General features: G+C 45.9%; 2 protein-coding genes across 2 annotated transcripts; one reads left to right on the top strand and one right to left on the bottom strand.

The window, feature by feature from the left end:
- The first annotated feature begins 558 nt into the window (after positions 1–558).
- Positions 559–3735, top strand: LOC133904062 (probable ascorbate-specific transmembrane electron transporter 1). The gene is made up of 4 exons (XM_062345535.1): positions 559–965; positions 1968–2016; positions 2111–2310; positions 3211–3735. Exons 1-4 carry the CDS (start codon positions 705–707, stop codon positions 3517–3519), a joined length of 819 nt encoding a protein of 272 aa, XP_062201519.1. The 5' UTR covers positions 559–704; the 3' UTR covers positions 3520–3735.
- A 5666-nt stretch (positions 3736–9401) lies between these two features.
- LOC133904159 (uncharacterized) lies at positions 9402–10017 on the bottom strand. Its single transcript, XM_062345669.1, has one exon. It carries the CDS (start codon positions 9918–9920, stop codon positions 9666–9668), a length of 255 nt encoding a protein of 84 aa, XP_062201653.1. The 5' UTR covers positions 9921–10017; the 3' UTR covers positions 9402–9665.
- Positions 10018–20821: the final 10804 nt, after the last annotated feature.

The raw sequence follows: 20821 nt of genomic DNA on the forward strand, positions 1-20821 counted from the left end.
ATTTGATGCAACCTGTGCTTTCGGCGTTGTCTCCTCCGTCCCATGAGCTGAGGGCCGCCGCTGATGGACTCGCCTACCTCCGCGCAGGACCCTGCGCCGTCGCCGTCGGGCGGCAGCGGCTCGGGCTCCTCCAGGCGCCGGCTCGTCCGCCGCAACACGTCCAAGAACATCGCGTACGACGACACAAACTTCAGCAGCTACCCGACGTCCCCGCCGACCTCCGGGCCGACCTCGCTCGCCGGGTCCGCGACTTGCTCCCTGGACGTCGTCACCAGCTTCCGCATCGGCGGCAGCGGCGACGGGGGCGGGAACGTCCAGATCCTCTGCCAAAGCCTCGGGCTCTCCGGTCCCGACGACTTCGCCATCCCGCTCGCCGACTGGGAGGCGCAAAGGGCTGTGCGCTCCTCCGCCTCCGCCTCCAGCTCCGCTGCGCGGGACTCTCCGCTCCGTCGCGAGGGTGCCGAGGAGCCGGCCCGGCCTGCGGACGCCGACCCTGAGCTACCGGCAACGGAAGCGGCGGCAATGGACGGTCAATCGAAGCTCCAGAGCGGCCGGCACGGCTAGATCCACTAGAGCCCACCCATCTGGATGTGAAGAGGGTAGCAGCCAGCAGGCGAGGGAGGAACCAAGGGCGTGCGCCCGCCGCCGGTGCTCAAATCGCTCGCTCGGCTAGGACTGGCGCTCGGCTCGTCCCTCGCTTTGAGATGTTCGCTTGGGGACAGGTGGCGGCAATCCGGACCGTCCTCCAAATGGATCGGTCAGCAGCACCGCTGCATAGAAGTTGGACCGGGAGACTTCCGAGTTCCGATCCCTCTCCAGCGCCGGAGGAGATGGCCGTGCCGGTGCCGGCGAAGGCGGCGCGCGCGCTCGCAGTATCCGCGGCGGCGCTCGTGCTGCTGTGGTGCGTCCACTTCCGCGGCGGTCTCGCTTTCAGCTCCCCCGCCAACAAGGGCCTCATCTTCAACGTAAGACTCTTCTCCGCCAGCTCTTCCCGTGGATACAGAGCATCCGATCCCGTTCCGGTAGAGCCCCTCGTTCCTTGGTTGGCTTGGAATTCGATTGCCGTGATCCCATTCCGGCAATTTTCTCTGGGATTTTTGCGCTTCTGTACTGCTGGGATCTGCCGTGGTCGTTGTTTTGGTTCACCACCGACCACCGCAGGCAGTTAACTAATCTGCGTTAATCAACCGGTTCATGCCACATGGCGATTAGTGGCGGTGTCGCTGCTTTGGCTCTAACTTGCAAGGCTGTGCTGTACCAGTAATCGTTGATAGGTATTTGATGTTTACCTCTGGAGGCCTCTGCTTGATTGGCTCTGGCAATCTAGCATTGTAGTGTGCTCAAACAGGTTCCAGGTTTTTGTGTTTTGGCATCTAGATGTACTACCAATATGCCTTCGAGAGTCATTGCTGCTCTCTGGTGATTTGCCTGGTGCCACCCGATGGATGGCATGTTTAAGCATGACATCCAAGTGTAATACAGACTCTGGTGCGCTTGTCAGTCTACCATATGTAGTTTGATCAATTTGAATTTGCTTATATGCAGGAAGTAAAGGTCTGTATATATCCACTTTATTGCTTCAGGATGTGTTAATCACCAACAAGAAGTGATAGGCTGATATCTAATTTCTTGTCCTTATTCAGCCATACATTTACTTGGATAGAAAAGTATCAGGGTACATACATGTTCAGACATTTTGGATTTGTGTTGAGAGAAATTTTGGAGGTTAATCCCTTCAAAGTAAAAACTGTACCCTAACGTTTGGAACTGAAGTATCCTAAAAAATATTATAAGGACTTTATGAGGGTGTATATATATCGAACAAGATTGGGACTATAAAGTTCTCTAGTTTTAGTTCAACAAAAAGGATTCTAATACGTGTATGGTGCCATGGTTTGGTGCTTTTTTTAGTACAGGGGATTGGTTATGCTTAAAATGACCTAATGTAATAAGCCACGTCTATACAGGTGCATCCTGTGCTTATGCTGATAGGATTCATCATCCTAGGGAGTGAAGGTATGGCAGAAGACCTTATCTCTTTTCTTTCCTTTTTTTCTATCACGAGAAAGCATTAAACATTTTTGACCAAGCTGTTGTAATTTGTCTGCAGCTATAATGAGCTACAAAATATTGCCATGGAGTCATGACACAAATAAGATGGTTCACATGCTTCTTCATGCCATTGCGCTCTTTCTGGGCTCTGTCGGGATATATGCTGCCTTCAAGTTCCACAATGAAAGTGGAATTGACAATCTCTACAGTTTGCATTCCTGGGTTGGACTTGGAACTATCTGTTTGTACGGTATACAGGTAATGCACCAAAACCGTTGTCGTTCTGATACTGTGAGTACTGATAATCACAAACAGCCTTTTTTTGCATCCGTAGTAATGCAAGCATGATTTTTGTACTATTCAATTATTCATTCCTCAAAGGAATATTTCCACTAGGAGTAGAACAACTTGTGGAAACTAGTTATCAGAATACTATGTAAGATGAAATGTGCCATGGCCATGTTGAGAGTGATTTGGCCCTAGCGATGTGTACAAAATGCCCTGTGAAGTCCAACCTTTGAAATTTGTTATGTTGACCCTCTTCATAGAGGGAAAAATGTTTTAGGAGAGAGTCGAAGCAACAAACATTAAAGAAGAAAAATCATGCTGCATTTGACATGTTGAAGAATACAGTGATAGGAGAAATTTGGGAGGGTAGAGAAAACTTAGTATGGAAGGCATGCAAAAAAAGGTGCCAACATTCTTCAGATGAATTTCCCATTTTGAGATTCCTTGCACAAGGGTAAAATTATAAAATTATTATCAATGGCCTCAGCCCTCAGGGTATCAACTCCTGTGCTGAGTATTTTCTATGGCCTAATAGTCCGTCATTGATTATGTATGCACTAACTATAAAACTCATTTGGCACTCCTTACTCTTTTGCAAGATGAAATCATCCAAAGGTCCATGTATTTATATATAGATTGAACTCTTTCCTTCTCCTTCTTTGGAAAATAAACTGAATTAGTAAACATGTGGTGTTGTGGTCTTTGTTCGTTGCGGTGGTAGTTCCTTTATATAGAGCAGAATTTGGGTTTGCTATGCTATTCATTTTTCGAACAACTATCTTGATAAACTCATCAATTAATCATCTGTGGGGTACCTTTAAGCTGCATCAGGATCACCCGAAACCTTAATGCTCTGGTTTCATGTTTCAGTGGCTATTCGGCTTTGTTACCTTCTTCTTCCCTGGTGCTTCACCAACAGTCCGACGCAGAATACTCCCCTGGCACATTCGCTCTGGGCTCGTTGTCTACATGCTGGCACTGCTCGCGGCGGAGCTGGGGTTCCTGGAGAAGCTCACCTTCCTTCAGGCTGCCGGCCTCGGCAGGTACAGTTCGGAAGCGCTGCTGGTGAACTTCATCGCGCTTCTCGTCATCCTGCTGGGCGCTTCTGTTGTGCTGTATGTAACCGCTCCAATGCACAACGATCATGCACATGGGTATTCAGCAGTGCATAAGCCCTGAACCGGATGAACCACTGATCCTACTTCGTCAGTTCCATTTGCTGATTCTTGTAGCCATGAAATAAAAAATTTGCCCGCTCATTGTTTCGCTCATTTGAAACATGCCATTTTATGTATTCAAACTGTTGTATTGTATAACTATATATGTATAGCGGGCGTGCTAATATACCAATGTATACGAAAGAACAAGAGACAAAATATAATTGAAACACGTAACTTTATTAATTTATTATTAAAATCATAAAGTACAGTTTCATAGATACAGTGTCACACACATACACACGTGCTACTAACTATTTTTCTTCTAGCAATTGCTGATTCTGGTTCTCGTGGTCTCGCAAGACCTTCGGTTAATTACATTTGGCTTCCTGGACAACCTTCGATTAAGCTGTTGTTGATCGTTGTCGGGTTATCTCTGAGTCTGCAAGGTTGCAGACACACGCATCAAAGACAAAGCAGAGTGAATGTTAGATAATAAATAAAAAGAAAAGACGGGACAAATAATCTAGCATGAGCTTTATGGACTATTTATATATCCCGGGCTATTATCGGCTGAATAGCCTCAAAACCTGTATAGTCTCTCATCATCGGCCTCGGCCTCAGGTGACATATATAAGATGGGAGAGAAAGGTTAGGGGCATGGCGTCTCGTATAGCTACAACTGGCATTACCCGGGAGCCCAGCAGTCGGCTTAGCCACACTAAACTCTCCCTCGACCTCAGCCCTAGCATCATAGGTCTCGACAACATAGGTAACATTCCCCCTTTAGCCTCACTGTCATCATTGGTTAACTCAAAGGCAACAGGCAACCGCAAGTCAAACCAACAAGGCTATAACTAGCTTCACAGAAAGAAGCTTATCATTGCTATAACCATTAATCCCTCAAAGAAAGCAAGAGCCACAGCCTCAACTTTATTGCCATCAAACATCAGAGAAATGAGCGTTACTAGTAACAGCTTAACAAGACTGACAATAGCAGGAGGCCAAACCCATAGCCACCAAGTCCCTCATCAAACCGCCATCAACCATAGTTCAAACCCCTTCATTACTAAAGGAATAGCCAACTAAACTGAGCTATCATAACGGGACAGCCGCAGGTAACATACAACAATTTTCTTTAAGGCGGTAACGAATGAGTAAGAACTGGACAACAAAGGGTTAACACCATCAGCCACTTGAGAATAAGCAACCAGATACAACAATAGTGCCCATAATCCGTTGACGAAGAAGGAAATGCCAAAGCACTGGTCTGATGTCCCAAACACACCAACACGTTAATGCCTAGCATGGACATCACAACAGCCCGACCAACATACACTAACCAGAGTGCAGTAAAGATCGTCAGAACACCAGCACAAACACACACCCGTAAGTATCCTGACGGCAACAACCACAGACCTGGCCAAAGCATCTCAACACGACGGAATACATCTTCACTAGGCCGGCCGGAGCACACGCATGGAGGCCAACTCAACGACACAGCTGAAAACTCGTGAGGCACACATGCGCGGCGGCACGGGGCACACACGGCCAGAGACCACATGAATCAGAAAGGACCCAACAGCAGCTAGCACAGCATCGCCCCCGCGCGAGCGCCGGCCGAAACCCAACTTGACGGCCACGGGACGAAGACCAATCGGAACACACATGTATCACACGGTCGCGACAACGAAGGCCGACCGGATCACCACCACAGAGCAAATAACCACAGGCCAAAGCATGCAACATAACCTCCACGGACGCGGCACGAGGGCCGGCCGAACTCCATCACCAAACAAGAGAACAGCCGACTAACACACAGCACCTCTTCTACGGGCGTGACAACAAGAGCCAACCAGACACCATCACAGACAAAAGAACCACATACTTGCATGGCGCAGCGCAAGGCCGACCGGCGTAAACACCTACTCGCGCGGCCCGGCACAAGGCCGGCCGGCGTAAACACCTGCTCCCACGGCGCGACGCAAGGCCGACCGGCATAAATCCCTGCTCGTACGACGCGACGCAAGGCTGGCCGGCGTAGACACCTGCTTGCGCATGGCCATGGCACAAAGGTCGGCCGACGCTCCTGTAGCAGAAAGAAGGAGGGGAAGGGGTGGCTACTGTGGAGACCCACCGACAAGAGAGATGGCGGCCATGGTGCTCCGACGAGTAAGAACGGCGACAACAATGCGGTGGATTGAAGTGGCTCTCTCTATCCCTCTCTCTCTGTCTCTCTTCTCTTTCTCTATCTAGCTCTACCTCGGATCCGACCTCCCTCTCTGTGTTGCCTCCTCCTCCTTTGCGGGCACCCCCTCCCGGCCTCTTATAGCGGCGGCTAGGGGTCTTCCCTCACGGAGGAATCGGATCGAAGGTGCTCGGGTTTTGGGGAAGAGATAAGCACGGGGATGAATTAGTTGAGGAAAGGATGCGGTGGCGGCGGTCCACCAGCCAGAGGAGAGGGGGAGAGGAGTGCGCACGGCCAGGTGGCTTGGGCCCAGGAAGGGGCGGCGTGACCCAGAACGGGTCGTGGGCAAGGCGGCGCGTGCGAGAAGGAAGAGAAACATGAGCCGCCACCCCCCCTAGGGTAGCTCGGGTGACGGGATAAGAGGAGGAGAGGGGGCGACCGGGCTAGGCCGGTTCAATGCGGGAGAAGGAGACCGGCCGGCTGGGCTGGGCCACGCGGCAAGGAGAAGAGAAGGGAAAGGGGGCCGGACCGGCTCGGGCCAGCATAAGAGAAGGGGGAGGAGAGAGCCCGAGCTGGCCTAAAAGAAATGGGTCCGCCTAGCTTTTTTTCCTTTTCCTTTTCTTTCTTTCTTTTTTATGTATATGTATAGATGTTGGTGCAAATATACGATAAAATGATGTCGTACACCCATGTTTTCCCCAATTGTTGAGACTTAGTACAGATTTAGCGGCGTGTAAATGTGTAATGATACTGCTAAATGCATTTTCCCATGTGGTTTAACAATATATGAGTAATAGAAAGATCGTTACTGGAGTTCTTTGGGTATCTGTAACGAAGCCTGTCTCATTAATTCTATCGATCTGCCAATAAGCCTGGGGAAGGGACACGGTGAACTGAGCTGATTAGCTGAAGCTTTAGCTGAATCACACACGAACGCTTACATTAGTTACAAATAAAATCTTCCAATGGCACGGCAAATCGTAAACCAAATGATCCATGAAATGTGCATGGACATTCTGCACCATGCAGTTGGACAACGTTCACGCCGAGAAGTAGCTGAAGATGACGACCCGCCCGGCGGCGCCACCACCGGCACCGGCGCTGCCACCACCGGCACCGGCGCTGGCATTGCCGTCGCCAGCGCGCTTCCACTTCTCTGCCCACCGCTTCTGGTTGCCTTTGTCGGCCCGCGCGGCCTTGTCCTCCTTGCAGCCGCCGCGTGCCGTCGCCGCGGCGGCATTCCGCGCCGCCCTCCTCTCGGTGTGCCGCTGGACCACGTACTCCTCCGAGATGTACACGTCCACCGACGGGTGGGTCCTCCAAGGAGTGAGTCACCCATCTGTGGGGACCACTGTCAGCGATGAGCTCATTGCCTGCAAGATTTTTAAAAACAATCTCACGTTCCAAATGGAGCCTTCAGCAGGTGGCACTAGCTTCTCTCCTTTTGAAGAAATCTTGCTGTGTGTCTTTTAGACACCGTGATGCAATCGTATCCCACCGACCCACAATGCGATGCCAGAATCTGCATGACACAAATCTGAAAGCCCTGCCTGGAACCTGGTGTCTAAGGATTTTGTTAGGCTTCGTTGTCTGGTTTTTTTTTAGTGTTTTTAAAACTAATATTTTAAAAACAGTATGTGAGACACTAAATTTTTAAAAACTAGTTTTTTTTTTTATCACATTGATGGTGAGACGTCAGTATGATCACTTTGATCACACCATATATATTGGTATGACTATGTTATAAATCAGTCTACTTTGATGTGATAAAAGAGGTTAATTTCTAAAAATTCAGTGTCACATGTACTATTTTTAAAATATTAATTAAAAAACTAAAATAAAAAACTCCCCGTGTAACTCTCATATTAGAGTTCTTCCTATATATATATAAGGACTCCACCTCATTAGATACACGTACAACATATACTATTAATTGAGAGTAACAATAAAATTAAGAACACTCTCATTACGTGAGTTTATATAATAGTTAGGGTTTTGCCTCTTTCTCTCTTGGTTGTGCTACAGTTGTAGTCTATTCCATTCCGGTATCGGCATGCATCGGCGAATGGGAGAGCAGGTCTTCGAAATCCTCGCTCTTGAGATCTTGCATCGGGAGAGAGCGAATAAGTTTTTTGAGAAGCGTTCTGCGCGACTGCTTAAGTTCTTCACCACGGTTCATCTTCCTAGTCGCTTGGACGCTGCCCTCTATCATCGTCAGCAAATTCGGCGCATCATCAGCAGAATCAATCGTGTCGTCAACACAGTGCAATCAGCATCTTCAGCAACCTCCACAACGCAGGACCAATACGTAAAAATTATGTTACTCATACTTTATTTCCTGCAATTTCTAATTTTGAGTATAATAAATCTAGTCATATGTTGTGATTTCGTATACATATCTAGATTATACTTTGATGATATGATCATATTAGTTTACTTATGAATTATTTATAAAATAAATTAAATCTAAATATACCTTATTTTCCAACAGAATTTGCTTCGCACTGTCCTGTATTGTGGACATGTTTTGCCCAAATCTTAGTTAGCACAAGGTTATTGGCAAGAATATGCTAGAAATAGTAGCAACAAGTAGCAAAGCTCAGTGGTACATTTATACCATTGCTATGCTGTTGCCTGAATCCAAATTGCCAAAATCATCGTGTTTCTATCATATGCATATGAAATTACGGACAACAGCATGATAGAAACACTAAGGCATCCTACACCAAATAAGGACCCAAGCATCAGCTCAAAGGTCTATAGCTTAGCCTTTGACCCCTGAAAATGCTATGGAGTATCTAAAACACCGCTTTACATATAATGGTAGTATAGAGGGCTAGAGGCCTTCTAGAGCCTTTTGCATTCCTCAAAACGTAGCTTTTCATAAAACATGATGAAGAATTCCTTAATACTTAGACGTAAATACATCATAACCTAAATATTCTGAAAGGAAAGAGACTTGCTGATTTTGTAGTCGGCAAAAATTTTGTGATCAAACTTTTTACACTAGTATTCTCGTTTGTGAGGAACAGATCGTTACTCTGTTTGAGAGGAAGTAGCAAGTGACATTGTGCATCCACCACCAGATAGTCATTCTGGGAGCCATATTGTTGGCTCGATTGATCTATACCTTAGTTTGTACCATTCTCCTACCCACAGGTTGGACAGGGTTGGTTTCGAAGGCAGACTATATTCATTTTGATCCTGACAGAGATGTTGAGCTTGGGAAGATTATTAATGACTAAAGCAATTATCGATGCTATTGTCGACAGTGAGTGGCAAACCATCTTTACTATAGAAGTGGAATTGACGGCCTTTCAGAAGCACTCCATGAGCATGAGGTTAGCTGAACGTTGAAACCCGACCAATCAATCAAGTTTAGTTTCTATCTATGGGGATTTTGTCAGCGTAAACTGTAATCCGTAAATATTTCAGTACTTGTCGATTAGATGAGAGTACTGCTGGGTGTTAAGTAGTTAAACACTGGCTATCCTTTAATATCTATCTATCGAGAAGAAAAATATTTCCGAATATTTTCGTTATTTTGTGTTCCGTGGCTATGCCATGTTTCAATATTTCCGAATATTTTCGTTATTTTGTGTTCCGTGGCTATGCCATGTTTCATTTCCTTGGATAGTGTTTCTATCTAGTGTATCAATGAGCGAAAATAATATGCAACCATGTAAAGGCATTTTTTTTCCTTTTGCCTTGCCCTTCCTCTAGGCATATGCTTTGTTTGAGACAAAGAATATAAAACCATGTGCATGACCTGTTCTGTCTGTGTGCTAAACCTGGACGGTAAGCTGATGAACTGAACCTTTCGCCCAATCACACACGAATCACTTACACTAGTTACAAACAAGTTCTGCCAGCGCTACGGCAAACGCTAAATTAACCAAACGATCTATGCAGCTGTTTCTCAAAAGCAACGATCCATGCAATGCGCATGAAAATTTTCCTGCATGCGGCGGGACAACCGTTCACGCCGAGAAGTAGCTGAAGATGACGTCCTTGGCGAGCCCGCCGGCGCCGCCACCGGCACTGGCGCTGCCATTGCCGTCGCCAGCGCCAGTGCGCTTCCCCTTCTCCGCCCACGCTGCCGTCCACCGCTTCGGCCCACCGTCAGCCCGCGCCTTCTCCTCGCAAGAGCATGACGCCTCCGCCGCGGCATTCCGCGCCGCCCTCCTCTCGGCACGCCGCTGGACCACGTACTCCTCCGAGATGTACACATCCATCGCAGCGCGACTTGCTCGGCGAGCCTTTTACTGCTGCTCCAAGAGATCGGCAGCGGGTACGGCGACTAGTTGACTGCTGGCTAGCTATTGAGTTGCCAACTTTGGAAGGTTGGAGAGGAGCCTCATGTGGCGGCAAGGGATTTATCGGGAGCCGGGCAGGCGCCGAACCGGTGGGCACGGCCATGGTTTGGTTTCCGTGCGCTCGAGGCCCTCGGCCTCCGATTCTGCGAGCCATGGTTGCCGGTTTTCGTCAAAACGGCGAGCACCTGGGTCTCGATAGTCGAAACGAAACCCAGCAACGAAACGAAACCCAGCAACTGAACCGGACGGCACCTGCTGCACGCTTGTCAGTTGTGTTGTGCGGCTGCACCGACAAAGGCCAAAAGTTTGGACTCCTGTTAGGCTGGCAGGCTGCCGTTGCACCACCGGACCACGAGCAGAGTAATGGCACGGTCAGTCCCCGTCAGGTGGGTCCCACTGAGATTTGCTCTTCAGTGGGGAGCCAGGGAAGCAAATTACTCTGCTCTTGTGCCTGCCTGGATAGTGAAGGACACGTGTCGGATGTAAGCATAGGTTTATATGTGAGATCCGGTCTTATAGAATTTGTTTCAAGGAGTTAGGCTGTGTTTGAGGGAATTAAATTCTATAAGACCCTGTTCAGAAAGATCCTCATAAGACCTTATACATGTCATACATCTCGTGATATAATAGCTGAGCTGAAGATGAGAGAGATGGAGTGGCCACGTGTCATCACAGGAACGATGATCTTTCGTAGGACATGATCCTATAAAATTTGGTTCCGTGTTTGAGTCGGCTACGTCATCTACGTCGCCCTCGACACCGTGGGCTACATCATCTACCTCGCCGTCATCACTATGTTTGAGCCGGGGTCGTTGTTTTTGCACTAAAAACTATTGTACACAAACTGTACACTTGCTTGTACGCATACATGCGGTGGAACCTGCAGGCCACCACCGCCGAATCTTGTCGTCGTCGGCACAGAACCCGCCTAGACTCTGTGCACAGAAGCACACGCAACAGCTCAAAGGCCGTCGCCAGAACACATGCACGCACACATGACTCGAAGATACCGCTACAAATTGAAAGTACATCTAGTCCCCTATGTAGATTTTGATGATCGATGATAAATAATTAAGAGAATAATGTATTCAATGAGTATTTAAACAGGTAAAGTCTTACTGATGTAAGCAACACGACATTGGTGACCCCAAAAATTAAAGAAAGAAGATGATGAACGATTTACTCTTTAAAAGTACTTTTTTGTCAAAATTCCGTTCCCGATAATGTGTCCGTAAATAACAATGTTACCTTTGTTGATCAGAGATTGAATGAGAAACAAGAGACACGATGTAGACAGGTTCAGATCTCCGATTGAAGTAACACTCTATGTTCTATATGGATGTTGATGTATATGTATTCTCTTGAGTACAAACAATGGAGATAGACCTATCACAAGGAGTAGATTAGATCTAAACTAAACTAGAGATGAAGTCACCGAGTATCTCCTGTGATCTTGGTGCTTGCGTCGAGATGTGTATGCCTTGAGTTGCGATCGTCCTCCCTGCAAGGGGTCTAGGTCCCTACTATGTATAAGGCTGATGTACCACCTCCTATCCAGTCGTAATTGATAGAGAGTCATTTATCTTGTCCGTTGGGGCAAAGCAGACAGATCCGACCGAGATACTAGTCGCACTCGAATTGGTAACCAATTGAGGTCTTCCTAGTATACATCTTCTAGATTTTTGGGTGTATTAGGTACTGTAAATTCGGTTCTATAATATCTGGAGTTGTTAAGTATGCGCACGGTGTACCCTATCCATATATGATGTATTTCTTATACATATATACCTCATAGTTAGATATTCGATAGTAGCCCCCTAACTCTGCTCAGGAGGAAAGATTTCCACAAGTGCCAACTCGAGTACTACTAAGTCTAAGCCTGGTCGAGTAGGGTGGATCATGCTTGCAGTCAAAAGAATTGAGCAAAGACGGATCCTGTTCTGAGTATCGAGTGAAAATGCAATTGGGTCGAGTGCCTTACTGTTAATCGTACTCAAGACTCGAAAAAGGACTAAAACTCGACTAATCGACACTGACTCTGAGTAGAGTTAAAAAACCTTTGAAATTTGAACTGTCATGTATAGGACCATTTAATGCGTGTAGACGGGTGTGCAAAGATTCGCCTAACGCCATCATCCCGCCTTTCACGCCGATTGAGGCACCATAGAGACGGAAGTGGTTACCAAAAAGGCGATAAGCTTTGGGCTATTTAACCATACAAATATGGATTGTAGTAATTCTTCATCGCTCTCCCCGCCAGCCTTCTTGTACAAGCTTCCATCTTTCTCCGCTCAAACACGTGTCGGTGCCGTGAAACTTACAACCATAGATTCTGGTTCCCCTACGAAGACCTCTGCCCCTTCCTCGTTGGAGAAGCAGTCCAATGCGAAGATCTTTGGTGCCTTGCCCGAGCAGCTAGACAAGATGAGGCGCCTAACTGAAGTTTGGCCATCTCGTCGATGCAAGAATCAAGACTAAAAGAGCTTGAAGCAGAGAGAATAATGCCTCATCAGGATCTGGTTGACTAGAGGCCTACATCCGGTGAGGAGTTCACATCCTACCGATTCAACTTTGAGATCGTGGTTTTTGAGTCCTTCTTTCCCTATAGTTTCATTGTTCCCTCTTCTAAGTTCCTCCTTTCCATACTCAATTTCTACCAAATTGAGCTCCAACATCTGAATCCGAACTCGATCACTATGTTGAGTGTTTTTGTCCATCTATGCGAAGCTTTTCTTGGTATCGAGTCGAGTCTAAATTTATTCTGATATTTCTACCATCTGAAGAGCAACAATGAGAACATATGTGTTGAAGGTTGTGGCTTCCAGCTGCGACCTAGAATGAAAAACTCCTATATCCCAGTCGCTTTAATCTCCTCTTGGCAAAAGGATTGGAAAAAAAACACTAGTTTTATATCTCCAACCCCGACCCAGTCCACTCTCCCTTAGTCTATAGAAGCCTCTTTCCCTTACAAAATCCATTCTAGTTGAAGAAGCATCGCCAATCCAACCACACGTCTATTATGTCATGAAGATTGGTGAACTCAGGCAAAGTGGCATAACCAGCTGGCACGTTGTTAAAGACTTCATTAGTCGGAGGTCGAGTACTTTGAAAGCGTGAGATCGCTTTGCCTGGGAGTATTTTGGAGACAAGGATAGCTCCAAGGACGTGGTCAGAGGTAAGATTTATGTAGCAATTTGTTGTTTCTGTTACCGCAGTCAAGCTCTTTCGAGTGACTTTTTATTTCTTTTTATAGCTCTATTTCCTCCAGATATTGCTGCTCGATTAGGCAAACTCTTCTATAAAGAAGCATAAGAATGCTCTGTACAGCCCTACTCCCTCATGAACCCTAGGCCAGAGGTGGAGATTCCATTAAGTAAGAAATTAGCACTGATTGTTGCTTATTCAATCTGATTCGACTTTTGATTTCAAGTCCCAGTCTTTCGCCAAGAGCACATCCTTATGACTGAGGTCCTTAATCTTGATGACACTTCCTCCCAGATTGAGGATTCCAAGTGTGTACCTGGGCTTCGGCACGCTTTGCGTACTTATCGGTCAACTCGAAAAGCTCCTTAACTGTATGAATCTTCTGGGTAGACAGCTTCCCAACCAGATCCGTGTCCTTAACGCCTCGCTTGAAGGCGATGATGACTGACTGGTCAAGATCGGGCGGGACTTAGGAGAGGCGGTGACAGCCTATGCTATTGTGCAGTTGCTTGGACTTGGAGGTAGCTAGATTCAAGAGGATTTGGTAGCGGCAACGGTCTGGATCGGGAGGGAAATGGCGGCCAGGAGAGGTAGAGAGCACATAGCAAGGCGGTCGGTGGCGACGACCGAGATCGGGCGAGATTTGGGAGAGGCAGCGACCGCCTATGCTGATGTGTAGTTGCTTGGAATTAGAGCTAGGTGGCTGGATCTGGGACGATCTAGCGGAGGCTAGGACCGGGAGGAGAACAATGGTTAGGAGAGGAACAACAGTCAGCAGGTGAACGATGGGCAGACGACGATTAGGACCGGGAGGGGAACAGTGGCTAGGAGAGGACGGCAGTCTGGAGGGGAATGACGTGCCGACGATGACTGGGATTTGACGACTTAGTTATGGCATATGCCAGAGGGAATAGGGATGGCAATTGGACCCGTGGGTCCAAGTACCCGCGTGTTCTGCACCCGACAGGTTCGAGTTTGGGTCTAGATTTTTCGCCAACGCATTTGACGTATCGAGTACCCAAAATGGGTCGAGTCGGGTTTGGATTTTCAATTTCACCTATGGGTGCCCACGGGTCACTCGAAATCCTAGCCCAACTCACCAAACTGGCCAAATTCGAGCCTAACTCACTCACCGCCACACGCCTGACCTCCCCAGCCCTGACTCCCCGAGATTCTAATGCCCGGCGGCCCGACCTCTCCAACGCCACCCCGCTCAGCCTCCCCACCGGCTGGCCATGCCGCCTGGCCTCTTCGCCGCTGCCCACTCGGCCTCCCAACCACCCTAACGGCCGGTTGCGCCGCCCGTCCTCCTCGCCACTGCCCTGTGCCCCCGCCCAGCCTCCCGACCTCCCCAATGGCTGGCCACATCACCCAGCCTCCCAAGCTCCCCGATGGCTAGTCGCACCACCCAACCTCCTTGCCCCGCCCAGCCTCTCCCCGACCCGATGGGAACCCAACGGGTGCGGGTTCGGGTCTCAGATTTCACTCGATCATCACTTCGGGCTCAGGTCGGGTTTAGACTATCGGGTTTCAAGTCAGGCGTGGTTTTTCTCCACCTAGCCCCGACCCATTGCCATCCCTAAGAGGGATCAGAGGAATGGTCGAACGAGAGTCGGGAGCGGCCGAGCGGGTAGCAGGGTAAGTCATGGTGCTATATGTTTTATTTGCGTGGGTGGACCGTTTGGGCTACTAGCTACATAGGCCGGATAGTACTATAGGGACCTATGGGTAAACGGGTTTAGATACTACGAGAACGGAACTAAATCAGCTCCACCCGATGGGTGAGGTTTTTGCCCGTTAATGGGCCTGTGGGTAAGAGAAATGCCCCCATAACCGGCCTCTAATAGAGTAATTACCCATCGGGTAGCGGATTTCCATTGTCATCCCTATTCCTGAGTAACATCACCATCATCGCCGAAGTCTTATGGGACTCACTAATGAGAAATTTAAGAACATAACCCAAATACTGACACCAAAAGTTCAGTATGCTTGGGACAATTTGAAGTATCAAGATTATTGGACTTTTGAGGATTATGATGCTACTCTACATAAGACTGTATGTAGCATGCAGCTATGCAGTCTTACTACCACAGAAGATGACATAATAAACATGACCCTATTTACAATCAATCATGCATAATATATCATGGTTTAGAAGATCATGACAAATGAATACATGAAGTATTTAGAACTATTAAGAGCACTTATTTCGGATCATGCATAGATAATTTTTAGGCAACATCACTACATACAATCACCAATGTCTAAAGTGCAGAATATTTTGTCATTGGTCTCGTATTTGTTGTACTCCTCGAATACTTGTGTGGATGAGAATACTAAACTACGATATTGTCATGATTTTTGATATACTGTACGCTTGCCATATACCGCAGGTTAAATATGGTGTGGATATCTATGCCAGGAAGCAATCTCGGAATATATGGAAGCTACCCATGGGGATCCCCTGATATTATCCCTTGAAGGAAACGTATCTGCTTACACTAGGCAGGTGTGATCCTACTCGAAATAGAGTCCATGTGCAACACGATGAACAACTTCTCCTATATAAGGAGCCAGGGCCCTGCAGAAGAGAAAAAAGCCAGAACAGATCATCATAGGCCAACTCAAGCCAAAGCATCACAAGCCAACGGAAGCAAAGAAATAAGTCACCGATTAGGATTAGATACATCTAAGCTAGCTACATCTCTTTGTAACAAGTTCAAATCTATACACGACAAACAAACATAGGGTTATTATCCTCCAGGAGACCCAAACCTATCTATATACCCCTGTATGTTCTCTTTGTGATTCGTCTACTCAAAACATCCTCTGTTCTTTAATAAGTTTGTTAAATCCATGATTTATGGATCGTCAACCGCTAGTACCAACAAGAACGAGACGATCACACAGAGACCATAGACTACTTCCTCTATGACAAAACGTTTTAAGTTGACCAGCACACTCCTAAGAATCTAGGCGTAAGGCCGACTCTAACGGAGACTTCTTTTTTGCCGTATTCCTGTGCCTCCGTACAATTACTACTCTCCAACGCCGGCAAACCACTCCAACAGAGACTGCATTTTTGCTTTTGCAGGTGCTACAGGGATACGGCATCGACATTTGATCGGCAAATTTACCGCCGAGTTGGGGGCTCCTGTATCACTGTTCCTGAGTATACGCGTGGATCCGAGGGAGAAGTAGAGGAATAAAAGGTAGGAAATAGTGTGTCTGTTGGAGATAAAAAAAATAGATGATACTGTAATAGTATTAAAGAATATTATAATAATATTATAAATGATGAATTTTTAAAGTTTTTATTGGAGATAGTCTAAATCCGATCGGGCAAGTAAACCCGACTGTGTGCTTTCTCAGTTCTCGAGAACGCTTACATGGTTATCCGAAAGTCTAGTCGTTTGAAGCTCTTCTTTCCCGGTTATGGTTCTGCTTGCCCCAATGTTGAGCTTTTTTCCTGAGAAGGCAGATCTTCGCCTCATCAGAACTAACATTATGCTTCACTCTTGAACTCTACTGGCTCATTCTGGGTGTATATCTGGATCATGATAGGAAGAATTGCCTTTTTAAGCTTATCGAATAAGTACGATACCATGTTTGTTCTCAATGCTTCTTGCCTAAAATAAAACTGTATTAACTAAATAATTTCTAGTCGAAGAAAAGGTTTCGAAGATAAAAGACTTATCGGGTCAGATGAAGCTTCTCGGTCATGAGAGGCCTCAGCTCTAGTCGAAGATCTTTCCCGACTAGTGCTACCTCTATTTTGATTGAGCTTAGGCTATCTTCAATAAAAATTTTAAAAATCTATCTTCTATAGTACTATTACAACATCTCCTATTTTTTTTATCTTCAATAGATAACATATTTTCTACCTTCTATTATTCTCCTTCTTCTTCCGGACCCGTACGCATACACTGTAAACAGTGTTACGGGAGCCGTTTTCTGGCTGCAAATTTGCCGTGTCCCTCATCCATCCTGCTTTACTGTAGCACTTGAAAATACGGTTTGCAATCTCTGTTGGAGATGATTTACTGGCTGAGATCGAACCCTATTCTACTGTAGCACTCAAAAAGGTAAAAATATCGTATCCGTTGGAGATGACCTTAATCCACTTATCGGGTCCAACCAGGATCTCGACAGGAGATAACCGAGATAAGATCTATTATTGCTCGACAAGACTCGCTTAACCTGGTTGAAGAATATTTGACTTCCCAATTAACTTTTTCTGGCGAGGCTCACTCCGCATGGTGGGGGAGTCGATGAGGAATACTAAACTACAGTATTATTATGATTTTTGAAATATTGTACGTCTGTTATATACCTAGGTTAAATATGATAAGTATATCTATGAGGAGATGCCGGAATATACGGAAGCTACCTACGAGATCCCCTGATATTATCCTAAAAGGAAATTTATCTGCATATGCCAGACAGGTGTTATGCTACTCGGGATAGAGTCCGTCTGCGACACGATGAACAACTCCTCCTAAATAAGAAGCCAGGGTCCTGCGGAAGAGGAAAAAAGCCATAACACATCGTCACAGACCAACTCAAGTCAGAACATCACAAGAAACAGAAGTAAAGGAAGATATCGCCGATTAGAATATCTGGGCTCGCTAACTGTACATTGTGCCTCTTGTGTTCCTGTTCAACTTTATGTTTCGAACTGTGTTGGAGAGTCCAAGAGTGGGATCCTAACCGTCAATAAAGTTACTTAGACTACATAGTTGGTACGAATAATCCATCGTTGGCACGAATTGTGGAGCCGTCGCGGGCTTCCTCAAGCAAATCAGCGTCACAAACCGTGTGCTTCTCTCTGCCACACCGCGCCGGCCGCCGCATGTATGCAGCAGACTACCAGAATCTGCGCGAGAAAAAGTGCGAAACCCTGCCTAAAACCTGGTGTTTAGAGAGTTTGTTAGGCTGTGTGGCATGAGATCAGTGCTTCTTGGGCACGTTTAGGGGGGCCTAATCTGGGGCTCCGATGAATGAATCCAAAACATGACTGCTACGTTTAATTCTGGAATAGATCATCGACCGCCTCAGTCAAAAGATTCAATTTTTTATTCGGTTCGATTCACACATGCAGATTCTGATGGGCTCGTTGATGGTTTTGGTTGTGTGCAAAGCCCAACGCGGCACCGCCTGAAGCTGCCGGATTGCGCTCAAAACCGAAACCACCTGCAACGTCAGGGCGTTGTTTCACATTTCACCTGAATGTTTCCGGGCAACCAAATTGAACGCGCGATGCAATTGCAGCCACAAGTTTGCTTCGCGCAATTGCCCCTGAAAAGTTTGATCTGCTGTGTACTTGACCGGGACCTAGGATGGTGGATTTCTTTTATTTATATATTTTTTAATTTAAAAAATTATAAAACTATGTATTTATTTTGGAAATTTGCAAAAATAGACTTCTCCCGCCTGTTTAGTGGGCGGGAAGAACTTCTAACCCATTTCTGAGAACTACTTTTAGCACGGTGGTAAGTTACTCAATAATTGGTGTTACCAACCAGGTTTGAATTTTGGTTCCAAAAAAACGCATCATTGTGTGTCGTTCTAGCATGATCCTGACCGACCGTAAAGTCGCTTTTAGAGATACCTTTGGTGGTCAGACTTCGATATCTTTTCTCGACCTTTAATGCGATACTATGGTGGGCTATCTTCCCCATAGGCTGACTTTTTAAAATGACATGTTCTAGTACTCTCAATCTTCAAAACACTATCAAAATAATTATTAAAAAATTATGACAAAAAAAATGATGTAGAGTATGCTATCATCTAGCTTTTAACAAAATTTTGAACAAAAATATGACATGTACTATAACAAACAAAGAAGATAATTTTTTTTATAAGTAATCATTTGAGTTGAAATTTTGTTGAGCTATAGATGATAGCATCCTCTACATCATAATTTGTTTTAGAATTTTACATAACTATTTTAATAGTGTTTCAGCATTTTTAAACTTCACGCCCAAGCTATCATCCGATGCTCAACAAAAATATGACATATACTATGAGAACAAAAACAGATGCTAAAATTATAAAAACATCACGTTCCAATGCTCCTAACCTTAAAAACTATTGAAATAGTCATAAAAATTCTAAAAACCATTTGTGGTGTAGAGGATGCTAGCATCCAACACTCGATAAAATTTCAATTTAAACAATTACTTGTACAACGAGAAAAAAAGACAAATTTAGAAATTTTAACATGCCTAAAATTTGCCTTATCCGAAAATTTGTTGAGCGCTAGATGATAATATTCTCTACACCATAATGTTTTTAGAATTTTTTCTGAATATTTGATAGTGTTTCGAATGACATTGAAACGTGTTATTTTTATGTTTTTTAAATCTTCCGCCTGTTGGATAGGCTGGATAGGCCACATGATAAACTTGTACATTCAGGAAGCGGGAGCTCTTTTCTCTTTATTCTCCGGTGGACACGTCCGAGGTGATGGAAAAGGAGGCTGCCACTCACCACCGTCATCGGCCTGCTGGTCTCTTTCCTCCTCTTTGGTGGAAATCCTATCTCTAGGTCGACTAGCGGGCGCATCCACTGCTCGGCGAGCGGGGAGATGTAAATTGAGAATATTGATTGTATGTTATTAGGAATCATCTAAATCAACGATTTGCTATCAATAAAGTTTATTTTTATTGTGTAGCACTGTCAATTAAAAAACTTTCACTCGATACTATTATTGTAATGTTACTGTGATCTAGCATGTCAGATATTTAAAAAAACAATGTTGCTCTCAGTCCAAAACATAGCCAGCAACCTCACAACTTAAACCCGTCCTCCTCATTCCAAGACAGGAGTATCCCAAAACAGAGCGTCAAACCCTTCTTCCCCAAACCTCTTTATGGCTCCCAAACCTTAGCTCGAGATGGGAGGCAGCGGGGATGATGCGACGCACTGCAAGGGACATTGTGGTGATGACACCGACGGCAGGGGCGGTATGGTCAACAGGGGCGACATCGGCGACGAGGATGGCGCCCGCGGTGAGGGGGGCCGCTGCGAGGGGGTCCACGGCAGGGACAGCAGGGGTGGCGTAGGCCGCGGTGAGGATGGCAGCGGCTTGATGAAGTATGAGTGTGCTAAGCACATTAGTTTGATGTAGTAGTTCGCATGGTTGCTATATTCAGTATGAAAGATTTAGGAGCTATTACAATATTATGCTATATATTGTAGCTTTGGTAATGGGAAAACAAAGATTTTGCCAGATTTCTGATCCAGGCCAAACGAAATTATGTTGCAATGTTTTGGTAATGGAAACTGTATTCTCAACAATAACAACCAAGAAAAAGAGGAAATGAAAACTGAAATATGCTCCTCTAAGTTTCGATGTACTTGGTAATTACCACCTCCCAAAAAAAGATCAAAAAGAAAGCTACACAGTCTCTATCACCTGACAGCCCTTCTATGGGAACAAGAAGCAAAAAGAAAGATGCATCCCCATCCATGGACACTAGAAGCAAAATGAAGTTAGGGTCTGTTTGTTTGAGTTTCAGTTTTTGAGTTTTTTTGAAAAGCTGTTATTTTTTTGAAAAGCTGCTTTTAGAAATAGTTTGTTGGTTTATATAATAAATTTTTGGCTTTTTAGC

Source organism: Phragmites australis, chromosome 21 (assembly GCF_958298935.1).
Source record: "Phragmites australis chromosome 21, lpPhrAust1.1, whole genome shotgun sequence".
NCBI classification, from domain to species: Eukaryota; Viridiplantae; Streptophyta; class Magnoliopsida; order Poales; family Poaceae; genus Phragmites; species Phragmites australis.